Below are 16,393 nucleotides of genomic sequence, written 5' to 3' on the forward strand. Positions count from 1 at the left end.
GTTATAAAAGGTGATTTTTATCGCAAATATTACATTTTTTTTATAATTTCGACAGCCATTTGCACATAGAAGATAAGGTGTCGGGACAAATTTTTTTTTTTCATTTTATAGTACATAAAATAAGCTTTAATTTGATATATGTTTAAAGGACGCAGTATTTCCGGAACATTTTCAAAAGTTCAGTTGAAAAAGATCTATGTTTTTTACAATATTTTAAGTTTTGAACGCCCCCTATATAAGGAGAAATTGTCCAATTTTAATAAAAAGTATGTCAAATGAAAGATGTACTTATAATGTATTTAGAAAAAAAAATTTGTGCTGATAATTACATTTTTCGAAAAGTTATAGCATTTTTAAGTTGAAAATTTAAAATTGAAAATCGAAAATTTTGCAAAAAAAATGCAAAAGCAACATCAACTTCTATTAAAATAAAATACAAAACCCATAATTTTCATACAAAAATAGCATATTTTTGAATATGGTAGCCATTTGCGTATAGAAGATAGGTCGTCGGGACAAATTTTTTTTTTCATTTTGTAGTACATAAAATAAGCTTTAATTTGATATATGTTTAAAGGATGCTATTTTAAATCCCCCCCAATGAGTAGGTTAAGTGTTAAATTTTCAAAAAAATGATATCAAATGAAAGGGAAATATCTAAGGTTTTAGTATAAGAAAAATTATGTTGATTTGTTTATTTTTGAAAAATTTATGGAAGTTTTAAGAAATAAAAGTGAAAAAATGACAAAATTTACCGATTTTTAAATTTGTAATTTTTTTGGATATTTCCCCCATTTGCGGGGAACGAGGGAAATTTTTTCAATTTTTAAGGGTAATGTCTTCAACTAGATACGATTTGTGATCTTTTGACGTATTGTTGAAATAAATCGGTCCAGTGGAGCTGAGAAAAAGTGGCAACAGACATAAAAAAAAAAAAAACACATTATGGTAAAATTAATGTTTAAAATTAAACACTATCTACAGATTTCCATCGAAGCGTTTTTTATGATAAGGATTTTAATCACTGTCAGATATCATCTATACTGGACCCAACTATGCCATGTCCCCACTGTGCTGCGTTTTTTTTTTTTTGCTTAAAACTGCCATAACTTTTTTAAAAATGACCAGATCAATATAATTTTTTTATATAGATACGTGAGATACTTACTTATCATTTTGTATATTTTTTTTTGTAAATCTGACCCTTTACCTGCCCACGGGGGGATTCAAAATGACAAGTTTTTCTTATATTTGTTAGTCATATATTGGTAGAAAAAAATTTTCTTTTCGTAAATCTAAAACTAGGAAAAAATAACCTTGGAATTTTAGCATATGCAGACGATATAGTGTTGATAGCAGTGAGTAAAGATTAACTTAAAGAACAATAAAAAAAACTCATAAATGCTGCAAAACGCATAGGCCTAAAGTTTAACTCTGAGAAAATTGAATATATGGTAGTTAAAAAATACGGGCAAGTAGATCGCCACAATGAGTGCCTAGAAGACGAAAACTACAAGTTCAAAAGAGGAAAACAGTTCAATACCTTGGTTTACTAATAACACAGCAGAATGAAATAGGTATGGAAATAAAAGCGAAACTGTCAATAAATGTTATTTTGGCCTGACAAAGTTATTATGATTTAGATTAATCTCTAGATATCTGAAGTTCCAAATAAGACACTTATTAAGCCAGATGTGACATATGGTTCGGAAACTTGGACTTTAAGGAAAATAGACGAAAATGCTCTATTAGTGTTTGAAAGAAAGGTACTATAGTACCTTATAAGGTAAATTTATGGATCATGTAAAAACGAAGCTACAGGTGAATGGAGAATACGTAAAAACAAGGAACTTTAGGATTTGTATCATAAATAAGATTTAAAAGAAAAACAGGTTCATTGGTAAAAATAGTACAAGAAAATGTACCACTTGGAAGGCCGAGATTACGCTAGGAAAATAGGTTCAAAGAAGACAGATAAATTGAGACCAGGGATGGATTGGAAGGAGTTAGCATTGGATAGGGAAATTTGGAGGCAAATTTGTTTCTTCGGTCTTGAAGGCCGAAGTCAAGGAAGAAGAATATTGGTAGAAAAAAAATTTCTTTTCGTAAATCTAAAAATATTTAGTATAGAATATTTGAGACAATATAGTTAATTTATAAGTCATTTTTAAAGTAAAAGTATAATTATGTACTTCATGTAATGAGAAAATTATGTTACACTAATAGTAGCACTTTCTAAGAAACGTACAACATCTCCACTATTGTGAAACACAATTTTTTTATTACTTGATGTAACAAAAATTTATCTTACAGTACAATTTTACAATTAAACGTTTAAAATATACAATCATTTATTTGATCAGACTGAATTGTTAATTATTATATAAATGCAATTCTAGAAAAATGTTTGAGAGTTCTAATTAATTATTCTTCGTTTAATAAAATATTTCTAAATAAAAATACATGTAATTATCAGTTTTTGGGAAAGCTAAACTCTCTTAAATTCATTCAGAGATATGAATTATTAATGGCTATGAATAATGTTTTCTATTAAATAAAATGTATTCACAAATCAGAACATAGGCTTTTTTAAAAATGTACTCAAGTAAATTCTCTTGTTTTTTAAATTTTATACCAAAAATTTGGATCTTAATGATAAAAGTAAACCAAAAGGATTGATAATTTAAAAAATTACATTATTAACTCATAAAAATTAATTTAATATATTACAATATGGTATACATAATTTTGTTGTCAGGTACTTAATTCAGTAACCCATGATAAAATAATTTTGACTTTTTAATTTTTTGCAAAAAAATGTCATTTATAACCACACACTTTTTTATTTATTTATTTTATTTATAATATTTTCATGTAATCTATGGTTTTATACTGGAAAATTATCAGAAATAAATGGAAATTATAAGAATAATAACCATAGAGTAATACTCTATGATAATAACACATTAGTTAACATAAGGTGACACTGGTCATGTTTTCATATTATATTGATAAATAAAAATTGATAACAAAAAGCAAACACAAAACGATAATAACAATAATTGCACATAATAAATTTTCATTATTTAATTTTAATATTATTAATTGTAAAAAATAAAAAATTTTAAAGGTTTAAATACTCACTATTTTTATTTTAACGAGTTTGTATTTTAAATTTGTATTGTCTCGGACAAAAACTCATTATGTCTTATATGTTAGCGCATTTGTTTAATGGCTGGCAAGTCGATCAAGCTATTCTCTCAGAAGAAGACCGAGTTGTGGTAAATTGATATTAGATATATTGTAACATTAGAGACTTTTTTTTAAACTTAATGCTAAATAAAATTGTTATTAACTACTTTAATTAAATTAAGTGAGATATTTTACTTTATTTATACTAACCTTTAAAATAAATTAAGTATTGGTAAAAAATCCAATTATCTAGGTATTCAATGTATTAATCATTTAGGTTATTCGCTTTGGTCATGATTGGGATCCAACATGTATGAAAATGGATGAAGTATTATACAATATTGCAGAGAAAGTAAAAAACTTTGCTGTCATTTATCTAGTAGATATAACTAAAGTACCAGATTTTAATAAAATGTAATTATACTTCAAATTATTATAGAACTTAAGTTTCATTATTTGCTATAAAACTATCCTGAAAATTGTTTCAGGTATGAATTGTATGATCCTTGTACAGTCATGTTTTTCTTTCGAAATAAGCATATCATGATTGATTTGGGCACAGGAAATAATAATAAAATTAACTGGGCCTTGGAGGATAAACAAGAAATGATTGACATTGTGGAAACAGTATACAGAGGTGCTAGAAAAGGAAGAGGTTTAGTTGTATCACCAAAAGATTATTCAACAAAATACAGATATTAATTTTAAGATAAATAATATATTAGTAATCTAGTTACATATTAATTAATACTCTATCTATAATGTAGAGTTAAAGAGCAATATATGTAACACTGTTATTAAAAAATATCTCTTAATAAAATTATTGTTTCTAAGTTTTCCTTTACTAAATTATTAAACATTTTTTAAATTAAAAATGCAATATTTGGAGTATTAATGTTAATAACATTTTTCTTTAATTAAATATAATTTTCAATAGTATTAGTTATGATTTTTAAGAGATCATAAATATGGGGTAAAAATAGCATTTCATTATTTTTTTTTAGTAATTCTCAATAATTTATTAAATTAAGATCAAAATATTTGTTCTTGTTATACTATTAAAATTTAGAAATATATAACTTTGTTTTTGCTCTCCTGTACTAAAGGCTGGATTTTTAGTTTTAGTTAGGTGGACATAATGTCCATGTACTCAGACCTGCTGGTTCTATAAAATCTGTCATTTTAAAAATCATCAATAAACCATCATAGTAAAAATATTAATATAAATATTTTTTTCCTATCTTAAAATATGTTTTTATTTAGGAATAAATATTTGATTCCAGTTATTAAGAGGTATTTGTAAATACTTCATTAATTAAATAATAGTTTATAATTTTTTTTATTGAAAAAAAAAAACAAATACATTATAAATTTTATTGAAAATTACATTATATAAATACAAATTAAATACTTTAACAACTAATTATTAGAATTAGATATAAGATTCTTTTTTATACGACTAGTATACTGTTTTAAACTAGATAAAGCTGCTGTACTTGTTACAAAACTTCCTGTAGGATTTCTGGGTCGAAATATGTTGAGCAATTCATTACGTTCAGCAGCTTTTAAACCCTAAAAAAAAAAAAAGTGAAAACTTGTACAAAATTTATTTAAAAATTATCTTATTAACCTTCATTTCTAAAATTTTTTGGAATTCAGACATATCTGATTCTGGTAATAATTTTAAATACTGGTCTACAAATGAAGTATAATGTTTCATTGTAGGTGCCATAACAAGTTTAAGTATCATTTCTGCTTTTGTCATTCCTTTTACAACAACTTTAGTATAACTAATAACAAAATCATAAAAATGATTAAAAATAAATTTAGTTTATATAGTAATATTATATTGAGTTACAAAATTTTCAAAATGAGTAATTCTTACGTTAAAAAAGTGTTTACAAAATATAAAAAATCATAATAAAAATATTTATCCACAAAATTATTAGGTAATAACAATCAAGCAATAATAAAATTTTTATAGTAAATAAATGTAAAAACATTGATAATTACAAAAATTAAAAATAAATAAAATATTAACCTTGCTGGTGCTTTACGATTTTCTTCAAGATTTATTGAAGGTAAATCGAGCAAAATTGTTTTCAACGAATGAGTGTCAAGTAAAAGTTGTTCAGCACCAATATTAGACATTGGTTTACATTTGTACAAATGTTGAATAAACTTCGGAATAAATGAACTGAAATTTAGAGAAAAAAAATCAACTTGCATTGAAAAAATAGTGTAATAAATAAGATATATTTTTTAATAATTCCAAATTTGAGTCATATAAGCTAAGCATATATATACTAAGCATAGTTGAAAATGCATTGTACCTCGTTGTGTAGATATGAGAGATCCTTTGCATTTAATTATGTAGGCTTTTCTATATTGTTAGACTAAGCAATAGCTTGGATAGAGTATGTTAAATATAAGTATTGCAATGATAAAAAAATTAATAATAATTAGCATAATGGGGGTATAGAATAGCGCTTGTATACCTCTAAATGTTACTGTTAAGAGTACTTTTTTACTTGTCAAATAAAAAAATTAATTACTTTGCAAATGTAATGCAAAATTTTGTAAAATACTTTCTTGATGATGATAGATAAGAGCGAACAACAGGAATTACAATTTTTAGATGAGAAGTTATAAAAGAAACATATTCACTTTGATCACCAACTGTAGAGATATTTTGCCATGAAATCTACAAATTAAAAAATATACAAAGTTTCATTTACTCCTAAATGATAATTTTATATAAATTACATACTTTCACCATGCTATTTAATGCTGGTTCCAAATCTGCTTCAAGGTGTTGTACTAATAATTTGATGCACATGAATATTATACTAGTAAAAATAATGAAACCTAATTATAATTACTAAATTCATATTATTTGATAATATCTATTAACAGAACTAGCTAAAACTAGAAAAATGGGTGAAAAGTAGAATACCAATAATAATTATTTTAATATTTTCAATACTAGAAATAAAAATTATTTTCTTCATTTATTAACTCAGTTAATTTTAATTTAAGACATTCAAAAGTTAAATTGAATCATTATTAAAGGTTTATATAAAATTTAACTATTATAAATCCATTTTAAATATAAGATTAAATTCCTTTTATATACTTTTGAAATATGTTCTGTTCATTAGCCATGCTTATTTTTTCAACTAAGCTGGAATCAATTTTTTCTTTAAGCTTTTCTTCCAACTGTTGTGTTGTTTCCATACAATAATCAGCAGTTGTTAATATGCTTATATAATTAAATACATAAATAATTTATATTAAATAACAGGTAATTATTCTAGTTTATTTAACTCACCAGCATATTCTTGAAAGTTCTGAAGGAGTAGAATTAATATTTTTTCCACTAGGATCAGTAATTCCACTAGGAAGTAATTGAAGATCTTTAATTAAGTCTTTGGTCATGTTAGATACATTTGTAGTCAGAGAAGTAGTGGGATGACTTATTCTAAAATTTTATTTGATATAAACTAATTAATTTAATCATTTATTTCCTAATTTTAATAAAAATAAGAAAGTAATTATCATAGGCGTAAAAGAATATGTTTATTAATAATTTTTAGTTTTAAATGTTTTCAAAATTCAAAGTAGTAGTTTTTAGCACTTTTCTTGCAAAACATTTTGATGATCAAAAACAATTTTAGAAGAAATAATTATTGAATAACAATCATTTTAACACAAAGAGTAGGAATGTAGCTCGGGTGGGTACAACTTGTAATTTATAGTGTATATTTATAATGCATTCTCCAACCATGTTACATACACACTCTACATATTAAAATGCTTGTAACTCAATAAGTACTTAAGTTACCTAAAGTTGTTATCAATCCTTTAATCATTCTCATAAGAAAAGTGCTAAAAACTAGTTATTTTAAAATTTAGAAAAGATTTAAATTATAAAAATAATTTTTTATTATTAAAAACAAATAATAATTTATTTGATTTTAACACAGTGTAAACATAAATAAATTATTTATATAAAATTTATAAGTTATATTTGTTTTACCTTATATATTAAACTGTAATGCCTATGATATAAATAATAATTATATTTCTTTTTACTTTGGTAAATTAGATTCCAATATTTTTAATGCATATTCCTTTAAGTATTTCTGAAATACTGTAGCTAAAGCAAGCATAGGATTGTGATTACTCAGTTCTGTACATTGTACTAGAGATTTCTTATAGAACAAAAATAAATCAGCACAATTTGGTAAAACTGAAGTGTGGTCATCAATATTATCATTTACTAATATAATCTTTACATCATTAGAAAATCGTTCGATTAATTCTGATAAATTCCTAAAAGAAAAAGTAATAAAATAATAAGAATATTATTACATTAAAGTCTTCATAATTAGGAAACCAGCATCCTGAGAGCTTATATTCATTTTACTATAATTAACACATTTTAAAAAAAGTATTAAATTAATAAGAATAAAAATTTATTTAATATGGCATCAACCATAATTAAATAAAATTATTACACAATTGAATCAGTCTTAAGATAAAAATCATAAGGGATATTTGCCATATTTATGGAAAAGTAGTAAAAACTTTATAGTTGTTTTATATTAAGTTGTGAATGATATTTTTAGATTACAGTTCTTTTCACTAAAGATATTTTATACAAAAATACTAACTTCAGAATATTTCAGTAGATGTTATTTAATTTCTTAATTTTTTGACTTATGGGATTCCTCAAATAACAGTACAAAAAATAGTTTTAATCATTATAAAATCCTAAGAATTAACTTTTAAAATTGTTGCACCAATTTGTTACAATTTTTTAAACATTAATTCCATAAAAACATAATTTCTTGAACTTAAGTTCTGGGGCATATATCCAAGATTTAAAATGTTACAAAAATTATTTATTGAGAATTTTAATTGTATATGAAAAATATTTCTCTTGAGTGTAAAAAATAATGATTTTATTTTAACTAGAATATTTGTTTTTTCTTTCAAAAATGTTACTTCGAGTTACCATTGAAATTTAAAATTTTTTTTTCTCTCCTGATATATTGTTATTTTAGTAACATTTAATATGTTAAATTTTAATGTTAGGAAAATAACCACAGTTATTTTTTAAATTTACGGCTTAATAATGTTGGAAAGCTTAATTTTATCATGTATATTAAACGTGGAAAATCAATTTTTTTAAATATTATTTATTTTAAAATTTATTTGTCATTTGTAAAAAATATAGAATTATATATTTTTCACAAATGATTCAATTATACTTAATGTAGCTATTTAGTTATTAAAACATAAAACCATAAATTACTATATTGTTTTTACATTTTATATATTTTTTTAAATGTATATTAAAGGTGATTTTGTAATTAATTTACAAATAAAATATTTCTATTAATTTTATAACAATTTTTACTTTTTTCTTTACTTACTTATCAACACTATCAATGTAAACATAAAGAAATGGTTGAAAACAATCACTTATCAAACCATGAAATGGTGATTCAGAGGGTTGTAAATCATTATTTTTGATGGGCATGTTAGTAATTTCTTTGGAATCGCCAGATATTTTCATTTCATTTGAAAATGATTGAGAAATATCATCTACCTTAATATTTATAACAGATTTTTGATTTATTTAATTGATAAAAAAAAATTATGAAGCTGCTTAAATAATATAATTAAAAAACTTGCTTTATATAAACAAACATATAATATTAGTTATTCATTGTATTAATATGATTATTTATAAGAATTATTTATATAACTACTACTACTATTACTACTTATGGTACTTAGTAACATATACTATCAAAGATATTAACATCTATAATATATACATACTATAGACATTAAAAACATCATTTTTTTTTATAAATTATTATAATAATAATAAGGTAAATGGATATTAATCTCAATTTATTTTTATTAAATATCAAAACCAACATTTTGATTTTATACTATGGATCAAAATATACCTTTCCAATTAGTAACTAATTTTTAATATCTAGTGTCATATCTTAACTAGACCGAAGCTTGAGGCAAAATGTAAAATAAAATATGATACATTTTTTATTGTAATAAAAAAATTACTATTTAGTGTTAACTTAAGAAATAGAACTTTGAAAGTAATTAAAAATTAGTTTTTAGTCCAATTAATTTTTTTATTAAATATTTTTCTTCCAGGTCAAATTTAAAATATTGGTAAGTTTATAATTTATGGTTCTAAAGTTATTATGATCCATTTATCTAATAGTTAAATAATTGTCTAATATGTAACTCATTTAAAAAATATATTACCATCTAAAATGAACTCAAATTAATGTAATAAAAATGATAGGGGATAGACCTCAATTTTATTTTTTGAAATTTTAAATTTGTAATAGTATATAAAACTTTTGAAAAGGAAAATAATATTTTATTTTAGATTTTAGAAAATATTAAATGACACATGGTGATGTCATAATTTTCTAAATAAAAATTATTCTTATTATTAATTACATTTATTGTATAATTTAGTATAGAAACAAATAAGTTTATTAGTAGTATACTTTATTAATTTATACCTACAGGATTATATTTTGAAATATCCTTGTGTTGAAGTATAGTGTTGCCATTATAGATTTTAGACATTAGGTTTTCGAATGCAACAGTTTTTTGAATGGCATATAATAATAGTTTTACGTCAATTTCATTTTTTCTTTTGATCATTAATTTTGATAATTCATTCCTAAAAACATAATTTTTTAAAACACATTCTAAAGAAATTTAAATAATTAAAATCTTTTTTTTTATCATATGCATCTTAATAATCTTTATATAATGAATCCTAAGATATGTCGTACAAGGATGGACTTTCAAGAATACAAGAATACAAGTATAGAGTATTCAAGAATACAAGTATTGTCATCCATCAACTGAAGGTAGGAGATATAGTATACATTACTGTTAATGTCTGTAAGGTCAACTATTTAAAAACCAACAGTAATAGTGTAACTGAACATTAGCTCTTAAGTGGTAAACTGAGTGGTCCACTATGTTGCACTACTTTTAATAAATAGCTCATACTTAGTAATTATGCAAAATTCAACAGCTAATCTTTCAGACAACTCCCAATCATCAGGGAACATTTCTTTAAACTTTTCTTCACACTGCATTTGCTGACGTTTAAACCAGTTATAACGTTGATTCACTTTATCTAACCAAGCTACATCTTCAGCAGTGTCAAATAAATGAGTGTATTCTGATAACTGAAGATCTATGAACCAGTTTAAGAGATCATCTCTGAAAAATGTTAATTTTTTAATTAATTTAAGTCATAATATATATGCTCAAATCATTTCTTACTTCACATTAGGCTTTAAAATAGATACAACCTTACATGCTTCAGCCATTTGTCTATTAGGTACAAAATTTTTTGCATTTGGTCCTTTGAGGGCTTCATGAAAATCTTTCATTATTTGTGATGCTAATGATTCTTGTAGCTTTTTCACCTATAATAAACAAACATTTAAACAATTTTCATACAAGTCAAAATATATATTGAAATTTTACTTCTGTTGCTAATTGAGCAATTTGTGGAATGTCTGTATAATTTTTAAAATGTTCCATGACAACAGTAACAGCTTGTAATGGCATAACTATTTCTCCATATTTTCGCTTGGTAGTTAAACCTCTAGTGTTTAGTATAAAACAACTAATTAGTGTTTTAAAATGTATAAGTAATAAATGAGCTCCAGATGTAATGTTTTAATACTGTTAGAAAGTATTATGTAATACAATTTTAAATATTATATTAATATTACTTTCTAATTAAATATCAATTAACATTTTATAAAATTATTGGAATTGCTATAAATGTGTTATTAAATAATTTAAATAAAACATTGTTTTATAAATAAAAAACATTATTTGTAAGTTGTATAAATTAAATTTTTTTTAAATTTATGTAGATTAAACTAAAATACCTGAAAACTACCAAATTATTTTCATAATTTTTTTTATTAAATTCGGAATTATAATATTTCTGAATATTTTAGAATAAAATACAAATGTGAAAGATCATATTCATAGTTAATCTTGACAGTACTACAACACTGCCATTGAGATAGTAAAAACCTATGGGATTTTACTTTGCTAATTCTATTATAATATTTATATGTTTAAGTAGTTCAGGGTAACAATGGAACAAAAAATTCATCCATACCTAAAAAAACAACCGTTAGTAAAGAAATTACATTGAAATACAATGTATTACAATATATATATATATTAGGGTTGATCTTATTTTATAAACTTTCATTGATCGATCTCCATTCAATTTTTTTTTGTTATTATATGTAAGTCATTTGGGTAAAATTTGGTTTTGATAACTTACTCCTTTCAGGGGCTGAATCAGGGATAAAAATTCACTCAAAAGTTTAACTTTTCAGTTTTTGATCATTATTTCTAAAACTAACATACTTAGCGTAAAAATGTATAGAATATAAATTATAGATTTTAATATTTTCTTCAAAAAACGTATTTACAAAAATGTTCTAAAATTATTGTTAATTACCATATTATTACAAAATTTATTATGTGACAAATGTTTAGTTACATTACTATTTACAAAATTTAAATTATTTGAGTTCCTATGGTTGGGTGTTTGTTTTTTTTTCATTAAAGTTAGATTTCCTCTAATCGTAAGTTATTTATTAACTGCCTCTGACTAGCTGTAATATTCATATTTATAAAAATTTTAAATCAATCAGTATTTTTGGGTAATACTGTACCATCATAATTTATATTACATTATCTTCACATCTAACTTTACAAATATTGGATGTGGCTTCTCGTGATTAAATGAACCCAAAATTTTAATAATGACTGCTTGATTTTCAATATTCATCAAAGAAAAAATAGAGTTATCTAAATTTGAGGTTTCTAATTTAACTTAATTACTGATATCTGGTACATTAAATGTAATGATATTTTTAGATTTAGATAATCTTTCTTGAATACTTTAACAACCTACATGATTACTTCATAAAGAACCTGTTATTTTACGAGTATTATTTTATTGTTTTGCAGCTAAACAATAAAATAATAAAACTGAAAAATTACCCTTTTGATTGAATTTTCAACCCTGATTCGGCACCTGAAGGGGGTAAGTTATCAAAACCAAATTTTACCCACATATAATAACAAAAAAAATTGGTGGGTACGGAGATGGATCAATGAAAGTTTATAAAATAAGAGCCACTCTAATATATATATAAGCATACCTGAGAGTTTCAATACCAGAAACTAGCATGTGTAAATTGTTTAATGTGGTTATTGATGTTGTAAGATTTTTTTTTGCACAGTCTAGCTGTTTAATATCTAAGGTTATTTCTTTTACAATTTCATCACTATGTTCAGCTTTTTGTTTAATTTCTTTTATTTGACTGGACAAATGTTTGATGTAACGTTGTGCTTCTTCAAGTTCTGCTTCACCATCCTGAAAATCATTAATTATAAGTAAAATTTATTGTTGTTATCAATTAATTTATAATACTTTATTGACTTCAATTTTTCCTCGAATAACAGATCTTATTTCATTATCAATAGAATCTACTTTGCATTCTAAAGAATTTATAACATCATCAATGTTCACCAAAGACTGTTCAGTAGGAAACAACTTATTGATATAATCAATTGTGTCAAAGTCAGGATTATCTAATGGATCATCACTTGGCAATATCTATAAATCAATGTAACTCTTAAATATTTTTAAATTTTTATGGGATTTTAACGACAAACATTTATAAACATGAAAATAACAACTTTTAGATTTTGATATGATGCTATGAATATCAAAACCTATATAACTGTCTAAATAAAATAACTAATTGACACAAATATCAAAATTTATGACCATTATTACCATAGTACTTTTAAGTATAACTATACTATACAAATTATTTTCTGTTAGAAATAATTGTATACATTTTCAAAGGAAAAATTTTAATTAATGATATCTTCTACTCAACTATATTTAAAAAAAATCAAGCCATACAAATTTTAAATGACTAACATTATCTATGAAATAAATTCAGTAAAAAATCAAAGCTAAGTACATTACCTCATCTATTGCTTTTTGAACATCCATTGAATAAATTAAAGCTTCATTATTATTAGACATATCAGCAGCTTCTTCTTCATTTGTATTCATATTTGAAAAATAACTTTAACTCATTTAAATTAGATTTTTTTTTTTACAAGTTTAAAAAAGTCGAATTATGAAAAGGAATCTTTGATAAAATATTGAATATCTCTTATCATCAAATATTTCATGTAAATTAGATATTTTGTGATATAAAAATTGGACGTTAAAAATATTGATTGTTTAAACGTTAACAATAATTTGTTCACAGATTTCTTTTCATGAAAAATATTAGCTATGTTATATTACGATCCTAATAGTTAAATTTTTATTCGGATAAATTGGTTGTTATTTAATAAGTTTACGAAAAGATGTTTTGACTTTTTGAAGAAATTAATTATGAATATGGATTGTCTTAAATGGTACGATTCTTCCTATAAATTATCTGCAGGTATTATAATTATATTTGTTTTCCAAATTTTCTGAACTTTTATAGCTATTATACTGAGATGTTAAATAAAAACGTATATAAATACAGATTTAGAGTGATGGATTTATCATAAACCACTCGATTATTCACAAAATAAATACAAAAATTGAAAAAAAATGTTCGGTTTTTTTTAGATACGTATATTTTATTATTTTTCAGCTATAAAATAATTTTTAGAATCATTTCTTATAATTTAAAGTAGTGTCAATTTATTATTATTTTTATTTTTTTAAGTGACAATGTACAAAATATACTAGCTTATTTAATAGATAATGAAGTAATTAAAAAAATTACTGTTTGTTGATGACTTTTAGACAAGTATTTCAAAAGTTATGACGAGAAGTGGGTGTAGCTATTTTTGTCACTAGTTATTTTTCAGCCATATTTTTCTTTACGTTTAGGTATAAAATTTACTTTATATTTATATATTTTTGCAAGAATAGTAACTTAACTAAAAAAATATATTATTTTACTAGAGAGGTTTTATAAAGTTCATAATTTTTATTTTTAAGAAAATTTGCACAATTTTTTAAGGCAAAAACTATTATTATTAATAAAACTTTATTATTTTTAATTTATCCTAGTGCAAAAATATAGAAAATTAAACTCAAGTTATTTTAATTATTGTTATTAAATGTTTTAGATTTGAACAATACAAATTACACCTTGGCTTTAAAACCATCATGGTTAAAGAATTTAAAAACAAAATATGGTTCAATTTCAAAACTTTCATTTCTAGGAAGCTCAAATAAATTAATCTCTTTAGAATATTCAAATAATATGGTTATGTATGACTGGTCTAGATTAGATATTAAAATATTTAAGTATGGATAATACGTAAAACATTTATGTTATTTTAAAGTATTAAAATATTTATATCATTTATAATTGGATATCATTTATTAGGACAAAATATCCAGGGAGTGGCAAAGTAACAAACCTGAGTAGTAATTTATTTGGAAATAAAATTTCTACATGTACGAATGATGGGAAAATTCAACTGTGGGGTTTTAAAGTAATTAAAAATTAATTGCCGAGTGATTATATCCTAACATTGTTTTGTACATATTTATTTTTTAGTTTTCCAATTTTCTCATAATTAAAGAGATAAAAGGCCATTTTTTACCTGTGCAAAGTGTTGAATTTTCTTATGATAATAACAAATTAGTATCGTGTTCAAATGATAAAACATTTAAAATATGGGATTGTCAAACACTAAAATTTTTGGCAAGCAATATATTTCATCGTAATTGGGTTAATACTGCTAAATTTTTCAACAATGATAGAGTTGTAGTTTCATGTTCTAGAGATTCTTATATTCAAGTCTACGATTGTTTTTCAGGAAAATGTGTAATTAAATTTAATATTGGTACAGGTTAGTTTCTAAACATAATTTTAATTTTAAAATTTTAATTATTACTTATGTGTTATTCTTTTTTAAGTTTAGATTATGCTGAAACTCTTACTCTAAAAACAGAAAATTCTATTGCAGTTGGAACTGCAAAAGGCTCTGTTCGTTTATATGATATAAGAGTACCAAATGTAGTACAAGTTTTTCGTGAACATATTGGCAATAAAATTAATTGTATTCATTATCAACATAATTCACCGTGTTTAGTAACTGGATCGATAGATAAAACACTTAATGTAAGTATTTCATATAATTAATTAAACATTTTTCTTAAATATTTATAGCAAGCCAGCTTATTATAAAAAGCGATTTAACTTTCAAACCACTTTAATTTGATTACAATAATTTTTCAAGTAAAAATGTTAAAATTTTGAAAAAATTATAAAATAAAAAATTTTAACATTTTGAAATAAAAAATTATAACTGTAATTTGCAATGTAAACAATGATATAAAAGTAAATTATTTATTTATTAAAATCACTAACTGGAATTCACTTTTGAATTCTGAAACTTGCTAATGTATATATTTTAATTTTGATTTCTAGGTTTATGATACTAATGAAGGTAGATTTCTGTACTCAATTAATCATGAGGATCAAATAAAAACATTTGATATTTCTCTTAATGATCAATATTTAGCAACAACATCTTTTGCTTCAACAAATGAAGTAATAATTTATTACTATTTTAATTAAAACAATTGACTCCTCTAAACGAAAATTTATAATATAGTTATTTACATAGGTGTCATAGATTTTTTATAAAATTTATTATTTTAATATTTGCTTAAGCAATAATATGTTATTATAATTTTTTAATCATTAATTTTCACAGATTACTATATGGGAAACAAAGTCGATAAATATCTAATGGAGTAAATTTTATCCAACATAACTTTAACAATTCGACAATATTTAGCTAAATTTTCAATTTAGTTAAACTCACCATTAATTATTTTATATTAAACTTTTAAATGAACAAAATAAAATAAAACTAAGTTCCTATTTTTAGTTATTGTTTTATTATTACACTAAGTTATTCATAATCATTAAAGTTAAACTGATTTAATATTGAATCAACTTTAAATACCTACAACATTTTTTTGTCCAGGTATATTGTGTACTGGAAAACTATTTTTACAAAATATATTTTTTGGGGTATGTAT

The 16,393-nt window shown here is 23.0% G+C and overlaps 3 protein-coding genes across 4 annotated transcripts; 2 read left to right on the plus strand and 1 right to left on the minus strand.

Moving 5' to 3' along the window:
* Nucleotides 1-3,028: 3,028 nt before the first annotated feature.
* On the plus strand, nt 3,029-4,028 carry LOC126896659 (thioredoxin-like protein 4A). The gene is made up of 3 exons (XM_050669611.1): nt 3,029-3,281; nt 3,470-3,606; nt 3,681-4,028. Exons 1-3 carry the CDS (start codon nt 3,204-3,206, stop codon nt 3,892-3,894), a joined length of 429 nt encoding a protein of 142 aa, XP_050525568.1. The 5' UTR covers nt 3,029-3,203; the 3' UTR covers nt 3,895-4,028.
* A 487-nt stretch (nt 4,029-4,515) lies between these two features.
* Nucleotides 4,516-13,493, minus strand: LOC126896655 (vacuolar protein sorting-associated protein 53 homolog). Its single transcript, XM_050669605.1, has 16 exons — nt 13,307-13,493; nt 12,740-12,925; nt 12,468-12,682; nt 10,756-10,876; nt 10,549-10,694; nt 10,270-10,485; nt 9,768-9,931; nt 8,634-8,805; nt 7,288-7,527; nt 6,524-6,673; nt 6,329-6,454; nt 5,963-6,041; nt 5,748-5,896; nt 5,234-5,389; nt 4,823-4,982; nt 4,516-4,764 (listed from the first exon to the last, which is right to left on the minus strand). Exons 1-16 carry the CDS (start codon nt 13,394-13,396, stop codon nt 4,612-4,614), a joined length of 2,523 nt encoding a protein of 840 aa, XP_050525562.1. The 5' UTR covers nt 13,397-13,493; the 3' UTR covers nt 4,516-4,611.
* A 61-nt stretch (nt 13,494-13,554) lies between these two features.
* On the plus strand, nt 13,555-16,238 carry LOC126896656 (POC1 centriolar protein homolog B-like). Of its 2 annotated transcripts, none has more exons than XM_050669606.1 (7): nt 13,555-13,778; nt 14,461-14,641; nt 14,724-14,832; nt 14,898-15,192; nt 15,265-15,464; nt 15,774-15,896; nt 16,063-16,238. In XM_050669606.1, the coding sequence occupies exons 1-7, from the start codon at nt 13,727-13,729 to the stop codon at nt 16,096-16,098; spliced, it is 996 nt and encodes a 331-aa protein (XP_050525563.1). In that variant the 5' UTR covers nt 13,555-13,726; the 3' UTR covers nt 16,099-16,238. The 2 variants fall into 2 exon arrangements, with proteins under 2 accessions (XP_050525563.1, XP_050525564.1); XM_050669607.1 differs by having other exon boundaries at nt 13,556-13,749.
* The last annotated feature ends 155 nt before the right edge of the window (nt 16,239-16,393 follow it).

Source organism: Daktulosphaira vitifoliae, unplaced genomic scaffold (assembly GCF_025091365.1).
Source record: "Daktulosphaira vitifoliae isolate Bord-2020 unplaced genomic scaffold, ASM2509136v1 Scaffold_1, whole genome shotgun sequence".
Lineage (NCBI taxonomy): Eukaryota > Metazoa > Arthropoda > Insecta > Hemiptera > Phylloxeridae > Daktulosphaira > Daktulosphaira vitifoliae.